Raw genomic sequence first — 24549 nt, 5'->3', positions numbered from 1 at the left:
CGGAAAAATTCATGAGCCGAGAAAACTCTCTCTCCCCTACTAAGGGTGCCTTTCGCGAGGTGGTTAAACGTTAAACGTTAAACGTTAAGCCGGACGTGGTGACGAACGCGATCAGCCAACGATGAAAATCGCCGATTAAAATCTACTTATCGATAAAAATGGGGAAAGAAACGAATCACCGTGATAACGATAACATGGTGATAAATTTCTCAAAGCTTCGTGCAAGAATCTACGTGGTAATTTATGCAAAGCTGTGAACGCGATAAGTTTTTCCCTTTGGCAGAAACGTCGTGTAACTGGGGCAAAAGTAGCGTCATCTACTTATCGATCAAAACGACTTTGAACGTTTCAGCAATAACGATTAACGATAAATTCTTTCGATAAGCCCGTCATAAATTTGCAACGATTCTAGCTCGGTTGTCTCGGTGTCTCTAAGTTTAAACGGTCGATAAGTTTTATTCTTGCTAAAATGTCTGATAGATAAGTAGGTCGGAAGACCGTTCACCCTCCAGCGTCGCGATATTCGAGAAACGTTTCGCAACTACGTACGTACTAAAGCGTTGCTAATTATCATTATCGTTATGACACAGGTGTTGCCGGTTATGGTTGATCGCGGTTCAACACGACTCTCGTGCAGTCAATTTCTTTCGGGTAATTTCGATGATTTTCTTACGCAGCCCGGCCAAAGGAACGGCTGAAGCGCGTATAAAAATTTACGCAGCGTCCCCGCCGGACACTGAAATAAAAATCCTATGTAAATGAAATTGCGCAAGACCGTGTCCTCCTGGTACTTTAGTTTTTATTGCGAAATTAATAACGCCGAGCGAGCCCGCGGTGTATTTATCTGGATATTGCGCGAGTGAAATTTGATACGCGAGGCGAGGTACCATCTTCCAAGGAAGTACTTTTCTTATGCCATTCGTAAGAATTCCGAACGGTATTATACCGATTTCGAGATAGCATCGTGACTAATACGTTGGTCGCGGCAAATGAAAGTCCGCGTCTCGTGGCTGGAGCTTAATCAAGCGGTTTATTAATTCAACGCACGCTATTATTAATTCCACCGTCTGCGCGAGGAATCAATTCGAACGTTCGAAAGTATGGAAATCAGCGGACTCATTAACGATTCCGGTAGCAAAGTTACACGTGTGGCGAGTAACTTGTAATTTGTTACGAAAAATATCGCTGTGTCAAGTTTAACGAAAGGAGCTCCGCTTGCGAAATCGATTTTGCCCGAAGCTTTAAATATAGATACGATATCGTACTCGCGATAGATTATCGGCCATCCACTGCTACGAAACAGATGTGAAAATGTGACCTTGCGAATAACGCGATATATATAGTAGTAGCCGTGGACGATGAGCGTGCATAGCCGATGCGGCAAACTATACAACCAGGTAACTCTAGATCCTAGATGAGCGGCGAGATTAGCGCAGGAGCAGGAAGACCTGTCACCCTTGTTGCAAACGTAAACCGAGATTCGAATCGGCCTGTCGCCAGTCGGCACCCACTTGCCCGACCCAAAATTTCACATCCTGGCTGCACACTTTGGCTTACGGATTGCGGCCACGCTATCCATACGTGTAACTACGTATATAATCATCGTATATAATATACCATTCGTTTTAATTTCGGAATTTCCGAGGGCAGCGAGTAAGTTCAACGACGCGGTTTCTACCGAAGGATCGAACGTAACGGAGGAAAGAGTCGAGTTCGATTCCTATGGGAAACGTAACTCGATATATTGGGACAAAAAACCGAGCGCGTATATGAGCAAAGGTACATAGGCGCAAGTGGTTTTCAAAGGACGAGCCAGGTAGTTGCACTACTTTCACTATTTCCAGAGGTGTGTGGCGCGGCAGGCAGGCCGCTCGATCGAGCGACGACGCGTTTCCACAGAGCCGACGAGAATCGCTTTGTAATACTTTCACAATGCAATTACGCACTGGTGTGCGCAGTGGAACGCTACGGTGTCTAGATCGCGGTGTCGCGCGGCATATCTAACGACGGGTTCTCGACGAGCGTACAGACTCGCTCGTCCTGATAACCGCCGCTACGCACGCCTCTAATAATAATACCAGTAATCATAATTAATCGCTCCAATCCTCGATACCGGCACGAGATTGCTTCTCTCGACATCGTTCAACTTTACATGTGTTGTACACGTACGAGCTACGCGAGCGAAACCGAGAGAAGATTCTTTACGTACCGGCCCCTCTCGTTCGCCACATTCGCCGGTTCTTGGCACACGATCGTTTTCGTCTAACGGTTCGACGATTATCGGGCAGATCTGACGAGCGGATGGTGCCACGAGCGTGAAGACAAACATCGAGAATCCGTTCTCACGTGGTGGAAGCGCGAAAGAAAAGAAGGACGCCGCGCGCCGGTACCGAGGGCAAGAAACGTTATACCACGAATTAGCGGCTTTCAGACGGAACTCGAAATTGAGGCTAATTGCCACGAATGTCTCCGGCACGCGGTTATATACCAGAAAATGAAATTAAGCTGAAAACAAGCAACGGTTATCGATCATGGTGTTGAGTTACACACGCCTTAACAACCATCCACTGTACTCGCGCAACTGCAACGCGAGATTATGCAAATGAACCGCGCTCCGACGTACAACTGTCCCGACTAAGCGCATCGATGAACGCTAATTGTTCGCCTGCAACTCTTAGATAGACTGTTCGTACGCTCGCCTAGATTAGACGCAACGCCAGTCTACACTCGGCATCCAACGAAAACCAGCATTTCTACGATCTCATCGCGTCTCACAGCTTGACGGACTAAATCTACGGGTTTCCTTCCCTGCTTTTGCAAACCACGAGCGTTACTTGTGCCAACAGGTAGACAACACAGTAGGGGTTGCTGGAATTTCCATGAAACTACCTATCGTAAAAGTTACCATTCTACCTAACCACGCTGGTGTCAACTTTCTAACCCGAACCTTATTTTACGACTGAAATCTCGCCAAAATTCTACGATGTAACCGCTTCTCATGCACGTATATGGGAAACCACTTTACAATTTTTCAATGCTTACAGTGGCACGACGTGTAAAATGGAACGCGACAAAATCTGATTAGACATATACAAAATCGAACAGCTACGCTCGTAAAAGTTCCGTTGCGATAGCTCGATCGAGAGATCTTCCGGTAACGTGAATTTATCTTTTTAGTAATCTGAAACAGCTAAACTTACGACAAGATGGCATCGATACTGTAAAAGATGTATTAAAAAGATCTATATCTTGACTTCTCGTCTATGTTAACGCGGTAATTTACGATTCTTGGATCTCTAGTGTGACCCATCGGTGGCTCTTTGTCCGTGACATTACGCAAAAGCCGGCACGATATCCCGTTGTTTAGTGGACGCAAAGCACCTTCTTCCCGTCTACCTTCTAGGAGGGCGCATGATCCGTCATGACCAATGTTTGCCCGCGCAAAATATTTGCACGAGGAGGCGAGCTCAAACATACCGGCTCACCGATGGCCTGTCATTTTCCGAGTAGTACATGTATGTTGCCCGCGCGTACGAGCGAACCGCGTTTGGCACGTTTAGGCGCGTGCGAAAGCGCGTGTGTACTCAGTCGACTGTGCACACACGCGTTACCTATGTACACATTAGCTAGCTTCGTATGTGCGTGCGTGTCACTCAGACTTTCAAATAGGCTCCGCGACCCCCAAAACCCTTTCAACATTTATTTGCATAATTATGGAATCGTTAATACACGTTGTGCACCTTCTGCCGAAAAAACCTCCAAAAATTAAGGTTTCAAGGGGAAAAAAAAGAATTCTCTCCTCGTAACCGGACTTGGATCGCTATTGTAGATCGGTCTCGTTGTCTGCTATTTCTTGCGTCGGGGAAGGTAACGCGAATCAAATGGCAAACCTGTTCGAATGGAATCTACGCTGCTGACACAGCATTCTGAGGTTCAACGAATCAATGCCTTTCACTGCGATCGTTAATATCTGGTGTCGTAAGTGGCGGATAACAAACGGAAAACGAACATTTCTCTCGGCGTTGAGTAGCGTCGAAGCGGGATTTATCGCGACACGAATTGCAGCTCGCCGCTAGATTGTAAACTTATCTTCTACTCCGGGGATAAGCTGCTTTCGATTTCGAAATATACATATAACGCTATTACGTGTTTATGTATCGATGTGTTTACAACGGACGGCGAGGATTTTGTAAATTAATGCGAAGCCTTGTTTTTACTTACCGTAACACGAACGAGGAGCGTCGCTCTGCAGCTCGAAGCTTGTTGTTTTCAAAATTCCAGTCGAAGAACGCCGCGGGTGTACGAGATTGTTTCTTCCTTCGTTGTAAATTGTCGTCTTCCTCGAATCGCGATCCCGTGGCTGACGGTGACGTTAGCGCTTCGATTCGTAGAGAAAAAGACGTTAAAACGATCGAAACGGGACAAGAGGGTGGGGCGAAGAGGGGAAGCAATGCCGCGAAACGTTCGGCTGCTCAAAAACGTCGTGACTGGCGTCGACGCGATTCCGTCGTTAAATCGTTTGTCATGGTCGATAGAGGTATACGGACGAAAGCAAGCGCCATTTTATCCCGTGCACTCGCGGCAACGCGAAAGGTGGATGGACGGTGCACCGCGACGACGGCTACGATGGTAGAGGTATATACTCTCCCCTGACAATTCACCGAACCGCGTTCTACCTAAAATCGATCCGATTACCGGACTTTTTCTCGCCGTTAAACCGTGCCTGGTACTGTTATACACGACGCGAACGATATATATTCGCACATTCCTTTTGTTCACCACTTTTCTCTTTTTTTTTCTTTTCTTACACAAGTCACAACGAAACTTTATCGCCGGTCGAAGCACTTACGACCTCGTGTGTCGTTCTCGCGAGACACACGTTCCGCTCTCTTTCTTAACTTGCGACACAGTTTTTTCGTTTACACGTAAATCACTGAATTACGTGTTCCACGCTGATTCGGTAGCGTATAACAGTTTAGCTTTTTTTTCTCCTTTGAGCAGAGAACACGAGACCCGTCGCGGAATAGTATACGTCCGTCGTGTGCTGCGAGAGAACACGAACTAACGCGGCGAGCCGAAACGAGACGAGGTCGCTCGGCTGGTTTCACCGAACCGCTATTCGGCCGGTATACACCAGCGCCGCCACCGGGGCTGCACCCTTACCGTCCATTTTCCTCCATCGCTTCTTTCCCACTCCTGCCAGAAATTTTCGCCACGATTGCCCGCTAGATTCTCCGATCATCGACGTTCAGCGCGTTTCCTCGAACCGATTTCTGATTTTATTCCCGATCTTCTTAGCTCGTTCGCAGAAAGATGTAAACGGAGCCACGACTGAGCGGGGTCATTGATTTTTTGAGCCCGTCAAGTGTAAGCCACGCGCATGCGCAATCGTGCCGGCGATATGACAGCGGGCGTTCTCATACACATCCGCAAAGTTCCGCACTTGAATTCCTGGTGACTTTGGTTGACGACGACCGCCACGAAATATCGTTTAAAATTTACTTCGCACACCTTTGTCCCTTTGTTTCTTCCTTTCTTCGACAACTTGGAAATCGGGCTTCTCTCCCATCGTACACAGAAGCCGTACATCTTCTATCCTTGCCAACCTATACGATTTCAAAATCGTAAAAAATGATATAATTATCTTTATTCGTATAGAAACTATATTCATGCTTTCGGAGCTTTCGGTAAAATAAATCATCTATTCTTATAAACGAAACACGATGCTTGATTATTTACAAATTTTTACCTGATTACGTGCAAATTCTTGGATCAATTACGTCGAACGACGAATCCGCCAATCTTCCGAAATTCAACTACGAACGTATCTTTTTTTCGTCACGTGATCCGATGCGATGCAAACTGGGTAATTTCTTGCAATTTGAAACCACGTGATCGATTCGAAATGAATTATGGGTAATTTATTGCAATTTTGATCGTCGCGATCGCGTTCGTCACCGATCGGTTCGTCGCTGTCAATTATCTTCGTTACCGAAATAAAATTAGTGAAACGACAGACTGTTATACATACATGTTATACATACCGTTAGTGTGCGATATAGTTTCATATAGAGTTCCTTTAATTTATATCGAATTACTTTTATTGAAACATCGAAGACCGCGAAAGACTCGAACGGACTGGTTCGTGATTTCGTTTTGAGATCTACTTATGAAGTATGTGAAATCGTTTTTGAAAGATCGTTCCTTCGTGCGAAGCGTTTAATCGCGAGATATAGAGCGTGTAATAGTGTTTTCACGGTCGCTGATAATCGACGCGTTATTCAATACGACGAAATATTACGCGGGAACGCAGCGTTGTACCCGAGAGGAGAAACTATTGCCAGAACAATCGTTATCTCACAGATTTTCCCAGAATTGGGCGACCACTGCGAGAGTTCGTTCAACGCGAATCTGAACGTACGATTTTTAGTGGTAAGTGCGATCATTTTTTTCGCAATATTTCCTCCGCTTATACATATATACGTATGTAGGTAGTTGTTTCTATCGTATCAAGTGACTGGCAAAAGTATTTTTTTATGACTACGTGTCACACAAAACATTTTGAAACTTCTTTAGCATCGTAACGAGTTGCGAGTATCGCGATGATATTGATACAGTTTGACACAAAGCTGAAAATATACGTAGAAGCCAGAAAAGTATATACGTGGTTAATTATCAATGGTGCGAGAAAGCCTCGATGTTTAATGGAATCGTTCGAAGCACTGCTCGTATGGTGTATATTAATTTTCTACCAGATGCGAAGACTATTTTTTACGCGTTTTACGACTATTAAACGCGTTTAATGCTTATTATGTGATCGATTAATCGCGTTAACAGAATTGTTTTTTTTTTTTATTTAGTTCTTGAACCAATCGTATACTTTTCAAAATTCTAAGAATATTTGAAGAATATTCATAATACGAATGGCGCGGCCATGAACGATAGGAATTATTGGTGACTGATGGAAAGATAAGAGGGTTAAAAGCGTAGGGCAAAATCGAGTGGAAAATGATTGGGATTGTTCGCAAACGAACTTTCGTTGGCGGATTGCAAAGGCGAAACTGTCTATCGGCTCGTTGGAAGCTCAGTGACGAGGAGGTAATCGGTCGACCGATCAAGATTCCCCGTTCGCCTTTCTCTGTCGCGGCGGCAGAGAGCAGAGAGCATAGACGGGCGGCTATTTCCGCATGACATCACACCGCCCGCATTTAGGAGCACGATTTTCTATTTTCTTGTCGGTCTACATTGGTGGCCCGTGAAGACTTGCAAGGTCAGCCCCACCGAGATGCGCCCGGGAACACACTTTTTATTCCCTTTCCTTTCTTTTCGTCCCGTCTCGCGTTCCTCCGTCTTCGTCCCGTCACTGAGGTAACTCTTTCCACAGGCTGATTCGCAAAAACGTCTTATTAAAGCGGGTGTGCCGTCCTGCGAAATTTCCGCGATTAGGCGGCTCGCGTTGCGAAGCACACGCGTCCTTTTTCTCCTACTCGTGTGTAATACAGGCCGGCAATCTGGCCTTGTTCCACTGGCAGTGGGCAACGATCTCGCCTAATCGAGAAATAATTGTACGAATTTGTTCGAGGGCTGGCGAACGGGACAGAAAAGAAATCCTCGCATTCTCGGTTCGCCTGCTGCCTCTCCGAGCTGTTTTTTACCAATTCATTACTCTCAGATGGAACAATGGATTCAGCGAGACAAAGGAGCGGCTGCTCTTGCTTGGCACCGGTACCGTTTCTCGTGTTAACAAAGTTAGCCGTTCGTTTGCGGAATTAGAAATGAAGGTTCGCGTGTAAAGAAAATCCGTGACCGCTGCCTCCAGCCACGGACTTGTTGGAATCGTCCGTTGGAATTGCGTTTCGGTTCGACCGTAAGGATTAACAGAGAATCGTTTTCAAATCATCGTAGGTTTTAGGCCCGCGTGATCTATGTTGCGCCAGGTATTAGAAATTCTAATCGACGCGCATGCAATATCGAATGTTTGAAACGTCGATGTCTTTTTTAAGGCGAATGCCTCCAGGCCATAAATTCTCGACTCGTTCGTCGGTTTAAAGCATTTACATCTGTGTTCATCGATGTTCATTATCCGAGACGATCTTTCGCTCGATATCTCCTGTTAATAACGTGGATCCACGCGATTACGGAAGAGGATTTCTGCATAATCAGCGGTCATCAGCCTTATTCCGTATAGGCCTTGTGTACGAGCCTCGGCGTGTTGGATATATTTTCGTCATAGGGGAATTTATCGCGTAGGGTGAATCATATTCGAATCGAAGACAACCCGTTCGATATAGTTATGAAATTCTTTCTTTTTTTATCTTTGGCCGAGCTTGTACGAGGTTGGATCGTTTGCTCTCGTTTATTGCACGATCCTGACGCGTCAGTGCCGGCAATTTCAGAGGAAGACGACTCACACCGCTTTCACGTTCTCAGAAATTCTCTCCAGTCATCGGCAGGAATTTATCGAATTTCTACGCGAACGCTCGCTGATTAATAAGTTTTTACGCGCATTACACCTGATCGCGTGACAAATCGATTTCCGTCCCTCGTTCTTATTGTGTTCCAGTATTACCTTTATGATTGTCTTGCGAATTCACTTCCGTTCTTCGTCTCCGCTGGAAATTCTCCGCATCTCCACTACCACTTATACGCTACCAGGCTGCATAAAATCAACATCTCGGTTCTCCCATCGTAAACACGAGAGTAGAAAGAAATAGCAGCGGGTGTAGGTACGTGTACGACAGACGAGAAGATGGAAAAGGGATTTCGGTGATGTCGTAGAGTGGGAGAACGCAGCGAGGAACAAAAAACGAAAGAGACACGGTAAACGTGGAACCAGCGGTCATAAAAATCCGATGCGCAGGTATAAACCAACGATCTACAAGTCCGTGCGTGGACGATCCTAATCTCTACACGTCGCTGGAATAACAGCAGCCGAAGCTGCGTGACGGAAAGGCAAGAAGAAGGGTCGGGGGGAAATAGTTAGATGATCGAATTATCGTGAGTTTGTTAAAAAAAAAAAAAAAAAAAAAAAAAAAAAAAAAAAAAAAAAAAAAAAAAAAAAAAAAAAAAAAAAAAAAAAAAAAGAAAAAGAAAAAGAAAAAATCAGCGGAATGAGATTCTTCTTGTGGAAACAAAAGGCAGACGATCTCTGAGGAATTTTCGACGCACGTTGTCTAGAGATCCAGGCTGTCTAAAGTTTTCGCCTTCTTTCGATAGGTTCGAGCTAGGTAAGCGATAGTCTGTGAAATTTTTATGAAGAATTCTCCTCCCTTTTAGTGATACTAACGACGACGACTAATTCGTGCTTCTTTCCAAAAGACGCAGCTTTTACGTGTCTTGTTGCCATTTTTGGGTATCATGAATGTAACTCCAGGGTTTCTTGGTCGTTGATTCATGCTTTACACCGACATTTTTATTTGGTCACCGCTGTCAAAAGATATATTTGTCGCGGGGAAGTGACAGTAAAAACAGGCTGAAAACGTTGATCCGTCATACGTGTCTTAGGAGGTAATTAATAGAGGAGGGTTCGGTATGGCTCGTTCGCTCGGTCATAAATTCTGTGGAAGGTCGCCAGTGAACGACGCATAAATTTCACTTGGACGCGACAAACGCCCGTTCGTACGAGTGCGCGCGATTTCGCGAATTGAACGGCGGGGAGCGTTCGAGCTAATGGTTTCGTAATTGAATAAATGTAGGCGATTAGTCGCGCAACCTCCGAGACGGTTAACGAGCTACCGTCTAAATAAGACGAGTTCGGCTTACTGAAAATCGAATTTACAGTTAATCGGTATTTAATTTAAAACACCGATTAACAGACTAACAGACTTATCTTTCTCATCAGTGGCGCGACGATCGGATCTAGCTTATCGTTAATTCGTAATTTTCGTTAGTCTCGCGGTGACGTTGGAAGACTCAGAGGTTACTGACTTCCTCGAAAGTCTCGCCGCTAGACCCTATATCGAACAAGAGTTTTATTTCTTATTATTAGGCACAGATCGCTGCACGTTGCTTGCGATACAACCGCGATACATCTGCATAATCGAAAAATGATAGAAAAGTTTCAGTGAAAACAATGGACAGACAAGGAAGTAGCGTGCACCGACCGTGCACGTGTACGATGCCCCCGTGGTCTTATTTCTTCTTGAATCTAGCTTTCTTCGACACCACTACGGCATTAGACGGAGACTTTGGGTTCGACTGATTTTTATGTTTTTTGCTCTCCACGTGCTGAGCAAACGTACTCTCGGAGTTTAACGACAGATTGCACGGTGCACAATAATACTGACCTGCAAACGAAACAGTTTGTCGAGGGATTTCGCTGGTTATCGTTCAAACGTTCGAGAAACTATCCCTACCTGATGGTGTTCGGTAAATGGAATAATCTATAGGTCCGGGAGTAGCAGGTGTCATCTCGCTCTCGGTAGCTAAAAACATTCGTACGATAAACATTGTCGTAATACGAACGAACGTATTGGCCCGCTCATAAGTTTTAAGATCAAGACGCTTATTAATAGAATTAAGACGTTAATTGAGAGAACGTGTTGTCTTAACGCTTACGAACGGGATAGATGCGTATAAATAAAATAGTTACCAGGCTCGGGAACGGGCAATCCGTTCAATCTGAGCATTCTCAAGTGTCTAGCACCACGTTTGTGCGTTTCTAATTGATCCTGCCGATTTGCCGAAACACCGCAGAGATCGCAACGCAACGGCGTTGGATAAGGAGGCGGTGTGTAGATGGAGGCCGTTGCTGGCACAGGTACCGCATTGGTATCGTCAGGTACTACCGGTTGTGCCGGTGTGGATTGCACTTCCGTCTGAAAAGCCATTCCGAATCGGCCGCTGGGATCTATTTGACTGTACTGATTTTGATTTTGCGACTTCTTCGACGGCCTGTAGAATTCAACGCTCTGGTATGACGATCTCGGCTGACACAGCTATCTTTCTAAGAATAATTTGAGACAAGTATACATCTCTGTACCTCGCACGACGTCCGCCGTTCGCTGCTTTAATATGTTTTTTACCAGCGTAGTGTTGCGTCGCATCCGTTTGCGACGTGAACCACGTCTTACAAATCTGCAAATCAAACACGTTTCGCTCGTGTAACAGCGTTCAATCGCGATTTACCTGTTATTCCATTCCACCAACGACGATGTACTTTTCATCTGCTTACATCACAATAGTTTTGCCAGTCGGTGGTCGTACTACTGATTTGGCCGTCTTCGGTCTTTTGTTTCTTTACACTCTGATTCAAAAACATAGACACCTTCTTCTGATGCGGCTTTCCATCGTAATGTAACTTAGCTTGTAACGTAGAGTTCATCTGAAACCGTTCATTTTTAAGCAACCTGTATCCGCTGCCGTATTTACTTAAATACGTGTTAGTCAAACAACGACACGATATTCAACAGAGTCGCGCGTGTATTTTTATCGGATAAAGTAATCGAGCCTTACAACTGCATTGCACAGATCGCATTTCAGCGGTTTCATTAGTACCGTGAGTTCCCTCTGGGCGCTTGCAACTTTCTCTACGAAATAGAAACATAAATCAATCTTTAATTAGCTAAAATACCGTAAGAATCTGGAATCGGATTTCTCCAATGATAATTTGATGCGCGTAAAGCGGTATTCTACAGGCCGGTTGAACTTTTTCCATGAAACAAATATATCCTATTTGTTTCATTTGTTATCACGTGTCGCAAACAATTACCTGCGTCTAACGTGGGATCGATGAACTCGTTCTTGCGTTTGTGATACTTGTTCTTGGTCTTGTTGCAAACTTGTATCGCCGGCGACACGACTGCCGCAGCTGCCGCTTTGTAGGTCGTGTCATACCACTGTGCATAAAGGTCCGACGTATCGGAATCCGTTGGTACCCACCAAGGTGTAGTTGGCTGTCCAGGTGTTTGTGGTTGCATCGCCGGATGCATGATATACGCTGTTGGCACAGGGAGGCTTGGAAACGATGTGGTTGCTGCTTGAATCGTTGTTAGATTTCCCGCTGTTTCGTTAGTCGATAAACCGGTCGCCGTCGATTCTGTTGTCACAGGTTGTTGTTGCTCCATCGTAATTGCCAAGTTGTTGCTTTCCGACGTTGTAACTGGAGGCGGAGGCGGCGGAGGCGGTGGAGGCGGCGGCAGAAAACATTCTAATCCTGTATTATGCACGAACGGAAAATATTTCATTCGATTACCATAACAATTTTGATAAATAGTACATAAAACGCACATGCCAAACAATTTGCGTTAACCGTTAGATTTATCTCGCTAATAAAATGACCGGACAGTTTAAGCGCCTCCGAGCCATGTATAAAAATGCGCGAATAAAATATACCGTAAAAATAAAATAATAAAATCCGAAGAGATACGTATCAACGTAATTTGCTCCAAGATCGGATTTAATTGCGCGCAATGCTCTGACTAATTTTGCTAATTTCGAATAAGTCGGCGAACGTAACCCGTAATATCGGTCATTTTTATTTGTAACATGCAAGATACATTTCCCGAGCTGTTACAAACGGCAATAACCGTATTTCGCTTATCGACTACACGCTGCTGTAATATCCACTCTACACCTCGCAATCGAATAATCTGCTTTGGCACCCACGATTAACTTTTGCGCTATCGAGATAACCGGTAGTAACGTATTGGTTAAATTTGATGAAAAAATTAGTATCGCGCGTAAGGAATGAAACGCATAACGCGGTAATAACGATCGATACAATGTTCATAAAATATCAACGATCGTATCATGCTATATACGCTTAAATGGTAACAGAGTGTTTATATACATTGTTACGGATACTACATTCCATGTAACATAATCCATTTACATCTGCATCGCCATTTAATTAATTACGATCTGCCGATAAATTTCGATTTCATTCATAAATTTTGCATTTTCCTACGAAAACGACAGAGATGTATCACCACACTGTTGCGTCGGTATATATACACCTATGTGTCCGTTATTTCATACTTTAAGCCGTCAGCTGATTTCGACAGTGAAACACCGAATGAAAGTTTGACACTAAGCACACCAGTACTCTGCTCTAGCCAACGTATCTTCATATTTCACGTGCCAGATATAGAGTGCAATACGTGCATGCTTTGAGTAATTGTTTTGATAATTGACTGATATAGACATATCAAAAGTCACATCCGGTTATTTGTAATAGAAGCTGTTGCATTAGATGGCGTACGTTTACGTTTGCAGCGACACTTTACCATTCATAAAAAATATCTTGTCATAAATACAACAATAACAACGTGACGAACGTTTTATGTATTTTCAACGATCGATGTGTCCGGGACATTTACGTGTTTGCATATTTTCGGCACACTAGATTCACTAGGACATATATTTCTACAACGTGAATCAATGAGAGAAATTCTTTCCTACAAATAGAAACTCACCCGGTATTTCTGGATTTTCGATGATCTTCGCGCTAGACATTTTGCAGCGTAAATACCGCGATATTTCTCTATTATTGTCAGAGAAAACTTGACGGCGCGCGATAATTACGGCGCGATAAGGAGCCTTGTTTTCGTTCGCTCTGCACTCGCGAATTAGTTTCCTGTCTGTAGTTTTACATTTCGCACGATTCGCTGAAACATGGTATCATTACGATTCATGTATTATATTTGACTGTCAATTATTCGGTGAAATACAAAAGTTTGTGAGGTTAATAGACGAGTTTGACAAGCGACCCGACGACATTACGCGATATTGAACTGTGATGCAAGATGGCTGCTAACACTACGTTCGTCGATCGTGGACTATCCAAAATTATTAGAATTACCACAGAAAATAGAATTTTTCATGGCCAATTTGTCGAAAATCGCTTAATCCGGGAGGATGGAGGAAAAGGCTGAGCTTTTAACATGCATCGAGGAAAAAATAGAGAGTGGCAAAGCCACGATAGACAGGCTGAAACATGTGGGAAAGATTGACGGGATTGAAAAACTTATACGAAAAATTCAACAAGAAATTAAATTTTTAGAAAAGGTACGTCTGCTTGAAATTACAATAAGAGTTCCACCGTATACATATATTTCCCTCACGAGGTTAAGTAGCGATCATATGCATCTATAATCGGGCAATCTGTAAAATATTTCATTGTATCTGTTTCTTTTAATCTCGTTGATTATAAATATGCAAGGTGGTTACATACTTGCTAAGTTAAAAGAATCAGGATTATAATTATATGCTATTCTCAATAAAGGTACAATCTACAGGCAATGTAAAGAAAGAACATCTACAGAGTACAAATTTGATTCATTTGAATGCAATTGTAGCACGACTTTTCTGTGCTAATGAACCTACCAATGTTATGAAACCCTTTAAGTATCAGAAGTCACGCTTAGAAGTAGATATTGTATGCAATGGTGGTGCGTCATGGATAAAAGTTATTGCTAGAAATGCTAGAGCTCTCACTATGATTTCAATGGGTAATGGAGAATACGGGCAAAAATCTGTGCTTGACCAAGCAATGAGTTACTTGCAATGTGCAAAATGCTATCCACATTTATATAGGCCACCTGATATTGTATTCCACTTTGCTTATGGTATAGAAATTCCATTAGCTACACGTTTGGAACGCATGGGAATAATCGTTGAAGGGGATAAAATGCAGTGTGAAGATGTAAAAAATATAGATGTACACGGTATTAATGTTTTCTTAATATGGTACATGCATGAATATATTTCACGCCATTAACTAAAAAATGATATTCATGGTTTATTCTTCCGGAGGTAGATAGCGAGGACAGATTTTCCACATGGATGTATTCGTTAGAATCTACTGAGGAGCCATTGGATGAATATAAAAAGAACATAGATTCAGATTTAGATACGTTAAATACATCTTTCCTTAAAACTGAAATAAATATTCTCAACTTGGATGTGTCAACTTTATTAGCGTACGTGACAAACATGACCAATGGATACGATCATTTTATTTATCGGGAACCTTTACTCACGCAACAAGCAAAAATGGAGAGAGAACGTCCAGTGAAACCTATTTTAGAGGATTTGTTTAAAGGAAAGAAACTAATTGTCTGTCAAACTGCTTATGAAAATTTTATGAACATTATAGATGTTATCGGTGGACCCAAAGAGAGCCTTAGGGCAAAAGAACTACTTAGTAAAGTTCAGATAGTTAAGGATATACCAACCGGCAGAATAATGGAGAAACTTAATTTGGGTGGTAAAATTAAAGATAGATCTAGATTAGTTTTTGCAACGGGGGAAGATATGAAAAGCATTACAGTATCGGCGAATGAGGGATTTGTTAGAGCAGCACGTATGCAGGTATAAGTATTTGTATTATAAAGTATAATAGTTTCAAACAATTCCAGTAATAACTTTTTTCAGGGAATTGAATGTACAGTCTTTCTGCATGAACCTAGATCTCTCTCAGAGATTAAAGAAGGTTATGCAACAAAAATAGATCCATCTTGATACCAGTCAAATGCATTTTAGGTTATTACAAAAGAAATATTCACGCTATACAAGAAATATTTCTATTGTTTACTATCAAATGCTATTACTAGATCAGGCTTGATAATTAACGCGCATGTCCATACTTTCTTCAAATTCTGTAAAAAAGAAAAAAAGGTTACAAGTAAAAAGGTTAATCTTAAATAGAAATGTTTCCAATGTAAAAAATATAAAGTATACCATCAATAAATTTGTTGAAGTGTGGATTTCTTTCTTTTGCTAACTGAATGTATTCTTTATATTTGATTTCGTCTCCAAGTTGTTTATAACACTTTGCGCTATTTAAGAGGGCTTTCAAGTTTGTATTATTAACTTTTAGCGCCCATTCGCAGTCGGCTAAAGCTCTTTCGAATAATCCAAGCTGAATATACGATAGAGCCCTATTATTCCATAACACGGTCGAATCTTTTCGTTGCTCGAGTGCTTTACTATAGTATGTTACCGCTTTTTCGTAGTTCTTCTCCTTAAACGCTCCATTACCGATTGTTTTCAACGTTTCCGCTCGTTCGTTTCTAATTTTCCGGTTCTCTGCTCTTTCTTTCGCATCTTTCTCCACGCTTTTCATAAACGCTTCTATATAAAGAAACCTTCGATTAGTCTGGAAATATAAAACACAGGGATCATTACTTGCCACCTCTACACATTTGTTCCTGTGTTGAATTTTCATTGACCGAACGTTTGTTAATCACTGTACGATTAATTCTTATTTCTAACTCGGTATCCTCGCATATATCTTTTTCCAACCGTTTTCCCAAAATTTCATCGGCCAATATTTGTCCGTGCTTCTGTTCTTCAGGATCGGTAGACGCCAACTTTTTCACAACTTTTTCTTAAAATTTAATAAATTGAAGATTATGTTCGTAATTGAAAAAGGAGATAATGCTTACCGACTTCGGTAACGCGATGCATAAAGTTCTGAAATTCTTCCTCAGTTACATGTTTATCTACCATTAAGTTGTCCATAATTTGTTCACCTTTTGCTATCTTTTCACCGAGCTTATTATGATGTACTATCTGATCCATACTTTAAATACTTTTCAATAAAAATAATTGGACAAGATCGAGCTAACCAAAATTAACTAGATACAGAAGGTTTCCATAGAAACATGTAACGTACTAGCATGAATTATGTGCTGAGTGGTTCAAGTGTTAAATAAGTATGAAACATTTATATTCAATTGATTTATTAGAAAATGAACAAGATCATGTAAGAAAGTAATAAGTAAGTGAAGTATTGAACTATGGTTAATTTATATATATATATATATATATATATATATATATATTGAAATTTTGCAGCTTCTTTTTTAAACAAATATTTATAATCACAAAAAGTTTTATTCAGTCTAAGTGTTATCTTCAAAGCAACATATATTAATAATTTAAAACATTTGTTTTATCTATTAACCGTTGGATCCCTTTCTTGGGGGAAACTCAGAAAGCGTCCCTACGTTATAATATGTCTGTTCCACATTTGTAACAGGAAACATTTGGGATGATCCCATAAGTGTCTCAGAATTTTCATTGTCAATTTCTTCAACTTCAAGGGGGTCCATGTCCGCATCTTCTTCCGTTTCAAATATATCTACTTCATCTTTGATATAAACCGCATACTTCACAGATTTGTTGCTCTCCGAACTAGTCCTTTGTTTCCTTTTATCTAAAGGTTCATTTCTCTGAAACTCTTGACTACTTGTAGGTGGTTTTCCAGCTGTAATTTCAACTTCATCCATAATACATAATTTTTTCAAAGGCAAAGATTTATCTTTTGATATAGCAGACAGAACATGAGGCCAACTAATAACAGGTTCAGAAGACTCTTTTCTTTTTTGAGGTGGTGGGTTGGAAATTCCTCTACTAGTACTTGGCATGTCGTTAATGTCTACAATACTGATTCCAGAGCGCCCTGTATCTAAACGTTGACTTAATAAATTAATATTACCCTCTTCACTTTTTTTGGTAGCATCTAACGGGATTTTATTTCTGCTTTTATGAAGATGAGTAGACGAAGGCAACTTTGTCGATTGACTGACCGTTTTATTTTGTGGTTTATTACTATTAGGATCATGATCAGGTACTGTTTTGGTAGGTAGTCCTTTCGTTTCTTCGATTTTTAAGCGAGATACCGTGGTCGTTTTCCTGGACGTATCATGAAACGCGTTATTCGATTCTCCTACCAAAACGGAAGTTTGAATATGCCGTAGTCCGGTGACTTCCAAAATTTCGGCCAATTTCAACAGCCTTCTAACCTCACTTTGAACCACTTGTATTTCACCGCAGTACATGAAATTGATGATAGTTTTGAGATCATCTGCTTCGATATCGTGAAGAATAATCATAGGATGAGGATGATCGTTGGCGACAAGCAGGCGACGAAAGAACGAGCTCGAGTTGGCCAATACCATTTTGTGACATTTTAAAATCGTTCCGTCTTTACATACTAAAGAAAGATCTACAAACTGTTGCTTCTCGTAACATGTATCGAGGGAAACTGCCAAATGCGACGGAAAACTATGCCACTTTAAACTTAATACTGTCTCTTCCCTCATCTTGATTATTGTAATTGACAGCTTTCGATTTTACGTACGATTCACAGCACACGACTTTCGTTTATAACAACACACTCGCCATGACACGTGCCGCTGTCATCGCAACTATGTTTGTTGCGTCTATGTCTATTGTCTATGCAATAGACAAAATATTTTTTAACGTGCCAAACGTGGATTAGAAACAGAGTTACAATATTGAACTGTAACGATCGATTTCCCTTATATATGAAATGTACTTTTTGTACGATATAGGTATGTTTAAAAATGCACGAATTCCATGCTTTCGAGGAAAATTGATTTCATGTTTCAAAAATAACCTGCATGGGAATCGATTTTCGTTAGTCAGATGTCGTAGTTACATAGAAGGAGAGAAATATGCCATCGTCTTGATTATCCGATCTAAAAGTATTCGTTTTACATAAATTCGGAATAACATTCGAAATAGCAATCAATTATTACTTTGTTTTCCAATATGATCGATAAATATGAAAATTCAGATTAGATTCAAATAGGAACACCGCTATTTTTCGTAACACCTGTTTTATAATTCTTTTTTAGCTGGATTAGTTAGAAATAATAGATTTAAACAGCTTGTGCATGAAATTTTGTTTTGATTGTCGCGCCAGTCGGAGGTACACGCGCGTACCATAGCGCCATCTCGATGTCTCGAAATCGAAACACATTCTGCGATTCTCGATGCCAATTGAGTTCGATAAGTGCAAATGGTCGTTTAATAACAGATGATTGAACGCGTTCCGCGGCGCGGCCTACCATTTATCTGTCAAAACTGGTGACGGTCGGCCGATCGGCAATGAACCGGCTTATGCGTGCTTGTTGATTGTTTTTGCGCCGAGGTTTTTAGGTTATCTAAACGAATACATTACCGAAAGACGTGCGTGTACGTTTTGTGCGTTCAACATTGGGTTTCCCGAGCGGCGGCACAAACGCATCGATCGTGAGTGTACTTTGAATACTTTAGTTGATTATTATTATTATGTGATCGTGAATCAGGAAGGGCCGAGAAGAAATACAAAGAGCAAGCGTCAACACCGAAGAGGGAAAAAAAGAAAGCAAGATGCGAAACATTCGAGGCAATGTTTTCTGCTATCTCATCGTGGCACTGCTTTTTCTAGCGCCATCCAGTTACGCAGGTAAGCATGGATTCTCTGAAACAATTTATAGTTGGCGTTTGCCAGCAAATTGAGTGTCTCTGCACCGAGCGAGGCCGAAATTGCTTCGTTCAATCGAAGCATTGGGGTCACCCCTGTAAGGCCACAATAGTCTTCTTCCGCTTTTTCTCCGTCTCTCCCTGTACCCCTCTCCTGTACTCGTTCTCTTTCTTTCTGGCGCGCGCGCGCGCGCTCTTTCTTTCTTTCCATTTCTCTCCAATTCCCTTGCACTGCGACTATCCGCGTGTCTCTTCTCCTCTTGGTGCTTATGGTCCAGAAATCGAGCCGCCGCGGGTGTTGTGTTTTTCAACGCCACATCGATATGTTTCACTGGTTGAAACACGTTTCTCTCGCTTGATTCGCTCGCATATATTCCGTGTTCAATTTTTCAAACATCAATTACTGCCGTGTACATACTGTCCCAATGGAAGATAAATGATTAACGTAGCACGTAGCAGACGCTCGTTATCGCATAATCAATTTGTTTCGGTTGTACGGTAGTTGATATATAACGGCTGGTATTTCCCGTTGTAATTATATGCCCGACAATTTTTTCTTTCAACGGATTTCCATGAATCTATGGACGAAATACGGACGTTGGCAATATTTATTATCGTCTAGCCAGAAGGTACGAGACTTATCGCGTTCAATTACAGTTGCCGATATATTTTACACCTTTGTTCGCTTTTTTTGCTCAAGGCACACAGCGTTCACTTTGTAACGAAGAAGATGAGTCAATGTTATAACAAGTCCGTACGTAGCGTTTAACGTTATTCAACACTAATGCTAGTATCAGTATCAGCAGCAGTGTCGTCTTCTTTCATTCTTCGCCATCAACGAATGGCGCAAGATAAATAAGACACGCACGAATCTGCTCAATTGAAAATGTAACTTTGTGTCTCGCATCCCCTTTCGTGGGAAATAATTAACGCGCAGTTGACGTGCAAACGCTTTATTTAGCGGTCGTAATTAGCTCTGCGAATGAATAATATTTCGCGACGATTCCGTTAGTCATCCTGTATTGTCCGCCCATGTAATTTATTTTACAGAAGATATGGTTATCAACCACGTACGTTGAATGTTTCTATCATGGCCCAGTATGTGCTATATAAAGCAAAGTGACAGACTTATTAACAGTCTAACTATAGTCGATAGATTTATATGGCTATAACAAGTATTTGCGTCTTACTGTATTTCTTGTAGTATTTATATACTAATTAATTAGGTTCAAGTATATCGAAATTTCGTATCATTAACTTTTATATTGGTACAAAAGTTGGAGAACGAGCGTATGTGCAAATGGTTTTCGATTGTTATGTAATATTTTTTGGTAGAGTCCCGCCGTTTCCTTTAGTAGCGTGTACGCGTAACGTAAGTTTCAAATGAAAGATGTCGTTGTTCTACAACTGTAAATTTCAAGTAAAAATTCCGCGATACTGTATATTAATAAATATAATTGCAGAAAACCGAATGCGATGTTTCAAGGCAAGCAGATATTCCTAGCACTGCCTTCAACATTCGCGAAATTCGTTCGCATTTTGACAAGTGTATTGCAACAAGACACCTTATCGAATTAATGCGACACTATCGACTTAAATCAGAAGAAAGTCCGTTAATTTGCTTGACTGAACCAACCTCCGTGTAGTTAACCTCTGTATTCTAGCTGATAAAACGAATTCGCCTCGATTAACTGATTCAGCCAATTTCGGCTCACGCAGTGTCGATACAGTCGCAATGATATACCACTCTTGTTGGAAGCGCTTTGTGTCCTTTGTTCAAACAAAGCTGAAAAATGATCGTTACTGTCGGCTGACTCCGATAGCGATAGAAAAAGACGATAATGACGAACGCGTGACTATGAATTTGCTGGCAGTTATCGTTATCGGTCAATTCGTACGAGACAATCATATCATTAGCAAAATTTTATTCTTCGGAGCTGTCTATTGTTTTGCGTGCATTTTACGCAAATCGATTAATAATGATTCATTAAATGGATACTCTGTAGAATAAAACGTGGTCTTTGTTCATGCATACTGTAGCTCATGAAAGTACGTGTTTCAGTATTTATCGTAGGAAACTTTATGTACATATTATCTGTGTTATATAAAGACATTCTTAAATTTCATTCATCGCTGTAACGATATACGGCTATGATGATTCAATCGGTATTTAAAACCAATCTGAGAATGTATATAGAAATTAGGAGAGGATGCAAACATTTATTTTGTAGGAAATCAATGTTCGTATACATAAATAATTAGCGTTAAAATGAGATCCCTTTAAGTAATTGCAATCCCGTTTAAATATTTTTCTTATCTTTGTGAAATACGTGTTTGCGCAAAATATCATACAACGCACATAGTATATTCGTAAAAGGTTTCTATAAACGTTCCAACATGTTCGAGAACTATTTTATTTTGTACTCGTACGAGCAAAGCACCGTTTCGTTTCACCGTTTACCCGCTGTGGCTGATATCCATATCTATTAACCTTTTACTTAGACGAATTAGCTAAGCTTTCTATGTCTCCCGCTTTCAATTCCTACAATCTTTGTATTCGGTCGATTGGGCCGTATCATTTCGTACAATGTAACGCTACTCGTTGATCTCGATGCGCTGCCTGATCGAGAGTAATTTACCACCGACTACTCAGATGTTTCAGCCGAAAATGCGACGACAAGCCAATTTCAACGATGCGACATCAACAAAGCGACGGATCAGTGTGGCGAAAACGAAAGATGCTTTAAAAATTCGGAGAACGAAGAAGCACAATGCAGATGCGTGAGAGGTTTCGAAGCGGACGGAGGCCAGTGTGTCCAGGTTACTACATTTCGCAACGTAATTATCGATCAGTCAACGATCGAAGTCCACTCAGGAGGTATATATATATAAAAACGTCGACAGCGAAAGATCTAATCCAAAGATTTAGCTTGGTAGTGACAAAGTTAGCTTGGTATCGGCGCAAACTAAACTATTCCGTGGAAATTTCGTAAACGGTCGAGCAAACAGTTTTCCATGATACGCTATTTTCCTATCTTTTCTCTAGATTGATAATACGATTGCGTTAACTCGTTATATTGTACATAGAGTAACCGCGAGATAGGGTTATCGTGGAAGGAAATGTTTAATTAAGAAACGCTACGATTTTTCATGTCGATGGTGCTGAATGAAATTATTTTAAAATTTTGTTTAGGTAGTTCCATAGCTGCTGGCTTGTTTATACTGACTTTCCTCATAGTAATGAGCGTGTTACTGTATTTCGTGGAGAAGCGATATAAGTGGTTGCAACGAGTTCGACAGCTTCGTTCAAATCATTACGGCAATGTGCTAGTCACAAGAGACGACGACGACGATGACGATTCACCGATAGCGTAAGCTGGTACCTAATAGTAATTAATACGTGTGCCGTGTACAAAGTGCGAAAGTTTTTAACAAAAGCACGAACTTTAACGCAAAGACGCTCAGTTACACAATTCATAATTTGAAGCGACAAGCTTTGAGTTACCGCTGCGTGGATCGCCTTACCGAATAACCGCAATAAAAATCTAGTACCGGTTCATGTCCAATTCCCTCGTCTTTCCGGGCGAGTTGTAAGGAAATTTCGATCGATTTCTCTATCGATTTCTATCGAGTTCTATAGGCAACGTATTTAACCGCTTATACCTCCGTGATCGTGACTTGGACTATTCGACATTTCGAGAATCGAACATTGAACGTCGCGCATGAACGTCTTCTCTTGGAGCTTGTTACGCTTAGGGAACAATATTGTGTAACTCTGTGTACCTATATATGGAGGGAAGGTTTAGATACCAGGTATGTGCGAAGCAAAATATCGTCGAACTGAATTAAGAGGCTAAATGTAAACGAGTGTTAGTGTAAGTAGACGCGTTTTATGCCGATAAACACAAATCTTTCATCTTTGAACGTGTAAAACATATCCATTCACATGGTAATTACACATATGTACGTTTCTAAAGGTAAAAAGACGTTTCATTGACGACCATATTGGCAGCGTTATTGATAATCTCACGATATTTATGTCGCTATTATTTAACGATTGAAAATGGAGAACATTTGCATAAGAATACCGCTACTTACACGATCACTGATTCTACGTTTATATATAATACAATGGTTATAAAGGATACGGGATAACTGACTGCGGTTTCGATAGTTTGTAAGAACATATTGAAAGCATAATTTTTTACGATAACGTTAAGAAGCTGGTCAGTAAACTTTAACACGTTATTGATATGTTGTATAAAATCGGCGATTATCGGCCCATCTTTCGCTGTATACAAAATTTAGCATGAATTACACATTTACATTCTCAACTGTATCTTCGATCATGCAATGAAATTTGTGCGTGCGACGCGATTAAACGTCGATCCGATAATTTTATAGACTGTCTTCCTTTGCAAGATTGCGTATAAATTTATATTATTGTTTGCCAACGCTGAAACTTTTTGGAAACCGACGATACATTCGGGATATCGAATCGTGTCGCGTGGATAAAGTTTTACCGTTTTCTCTGAATGTCTTGTTCTTTCGAGGATAACTCTCAAACGGATGTCGCTTTACCAAAGAATAAACATTTCAGAATCTAAATTACGATATACATGCGTGCCAGCTGCAAGCAAAGGCATCCCTTTGTTACACGTATATATGTCATTTTATAATCCTAATTAATTAATAATATATATTGCGTATAGTACACTGTCTACCGCATAATTACCATATATTATGTAATATATAATTAACTAATTATCATTAAAATTCATTCTGTCATGTATGATTAGTACACTCCCTAGATATTCCTGCAATGTTATTAATTAACCGCGAGGGGAGTCGATGAATTTTGTCTTTGTTACGAGTCGAAGGGAGTTAACTTTTAAACTGCAAGACGTTTAGACATTGCTACACTCATACCAAAAGAACGTTGCATTTCTTATCGCGCTCGGTATTGTTTTTGTAATATAAAGAAATTTGTAAATAACTTTCCGCCATTCCGCGGGTGCGTATTCTTGCCAGCCAATCAGTCTCTTTCCTATAGCGTATAATAATCTAATTGTGATTCTGAGGAAAATCGCATATACATACACGAATATTCCTAAGAAAAGGGACGAGTCTCTATCTCTTGCGAAAGATTATTGAAACGTACACATTTGCATTTATTTTGGATTTATACGCATATTTATATATATATACATATATATATATATATATATATACACACACACACATATATATCAAGATATATATAAGTATAAATATTATATATATATAAATATAAATATAAATATTATATATTTGTATATATATATATATATA

The 24549-nt window shown here is 40.9% G+C and overlaps 6 protein-coding genes across 28 annotated transcripts in view; 2 read left to right on the top strand and 4 right to left on the bottom strand.

Annotated features, from left to right (window-relative positions):
* LOC100645846 (ephrin type-B receptor 1-B) overlaps positions 1–5605 on the bottom strand; it is a 93375-nt gene extending 87770 nt beyond the window's left edge. For 10 of the 17 annotated variants that reach the window (XM_048411737.1, XM_048411735.1, XM_048411741.1 and 7 more), the window contains exon 1: positions 4222–5603. The gene's annotated coding sequence lies outside the window, so the exon portion shown is untranslated. Of the gene's footprint in view, positions 1–4221 lie in introns of all 17 variants that reach the window. The other 7 variants (XM_048411731.1, XM_048411732.1, XM_048411734.1 and 4 more) reach the window with 6 other exon arrangements.
* Positions 5606–9956: 4351 nt separating this feature from the next.
* LOC100646278 (zinc finger protein 346) lies at positions 9957–13548 on the bottom strand. 5 transcript variants are annotated; one of them, XM_003402485.4, is made up of 8 exons: positions 13416–13548; positions 11711–12154; positions 11455–11528; positions 11174–11323; positions 10982–11076; positions 10592–10893; positions 10356–10424; positions 9957–10286 (listed from the first exon to the last, which is right to left on the bottom strand). In XM_003402485.4, exons 1-8 carry the CDS (start codon positions 13453–13455, stop codon positions 10132–10134), a joined length of 1329 nt encoding a protein of 442 aa, XP_003402533.1. In that variant the 5' UTR covers positions 13456–13548; the 3' UTR covers positions 9957–10131. The 5 variants fall into 5 exon arrangements, with proteins under 5 accessions (XP_003402533.1, XP_020723423.1, XP_012174224.1 ...); XM_020867764.2 differs by lacking the exon at positions 13416–13548 and adding an exon at positions 13227–13248; XM_012318834.3 differs by lacking the exon at positions 13416–13548 and adding an exon at positions 12812–12990.
* Positions 13549–13841: 293 nt separating this feature from the next.
* LOC100646396 (UPF0415 protein C7orf25 homolog) lies at positions 13842–15705 on the top strand. Its single transcript, XM_003402486.4, has 4 exons — positions 13842–14007; positions 14225–14666; positions 14759–15312; positions 15376–15705. The coding sequence occupies exons 1-4, from the start codon at positions 13858–13860 to the stop codon at positions 15460–15462; spliced, it is 1233 nt and encodes a 410-aa protein (XP_003402534.1). The 5' UTR covers positions 13842–13857; the 3' UTR covers positions 15463–15705.
* LOC100646522 (tetratricopeptide repeat protein 12) lies at positions 15306–16730 on the bottom strand. 3 transcript variants are annotated; one of them, XM_020867767.2, is made up of 5 exons: positions 16389–16730; positions 16133–16330; positions 15944–16074; positions 15682–15862; positions 15306–15599 (listed from the first exon to the last, which is right to left on the bottom strand). In XM_020867767.2, exons 1-5 carry the CDS (start codon positions 16522–16524, stop codon positions 15556–15558), a joined length of 690 nt encoding a protein of 229 aa, XP_020723426.1. In that variant the 5' UTR covers positions 16525–16730; the 3' UTR covers positions 15306–15555. The 3 variants fall into 3 exon arrangements, with proteins under 3 accessions (XP_020723426.1, XP_020723425.1, XP_003402535.2); XM_020867766.2 differs by having other exon boundaries at positions 15682–16074; positions 16389–16726; XM_003402487.4 differs by having other exon boundaries at positions 15682–16074; positions 16136–16330; positions 16389–16725.
* An 89-nt stretch (positions 16731–16819) lies between these two features.
* LOC100649076 (protein bric-a-brac 2-like) lies at positions 16820–18591 on the bottom strand. The gene has a single exon (XM_003402960.4). It carries the CDS (start codon positions 18048–18050, stop codon positions 16905–16907), a length of 1146 nt encoding a protein of 381 aa, XP_003403008.1. The 5' UTR covers positions 18051–18591; the 3' UTR covers positions 16820–16904.
* A 209-nt stretch (positions 18592–18800) lies between these two features.
* LOC100648961 lies at positions 18801–24326 on the top strand. Its single transcript, XM_003402959.4, has 3 exons — positions 18801–19201; positions 21872–22096; positions 22412–24326. The coding sequence occupies exons 1-3, from the start codon at positions 19126–19128 to the stop codon at positions 22591–22593; spliced, it is 483 nt and encodes a 160-aa protein (XP_003403007.1). The 5' UTR covers positions 18801–19125; the 3' UTR covers positions 22594–24326.
* Positions 24327–24549: the final 223 nt, after the last annotated feature.

This window comes from Bombus terrestris, chromosome 14, assembly GCF_910591885.1.
Source record: "Bombus terrestris chromosome 14, iyBomTerr1.2, whole genome shotgun sequence".
In the NCBI taxonomy this organism is placed as follows: Eukaryota; Metazoa; Arthropoda; class Insecta; order Hymenoptera; family Apidae; genus Bombus; species Bombus terrestris.
The sequence above is the reverse complement of the archived record's forward strand: the minus strand, read 5'-3'. Positions and strand labels throughout refer to the sequence as shown.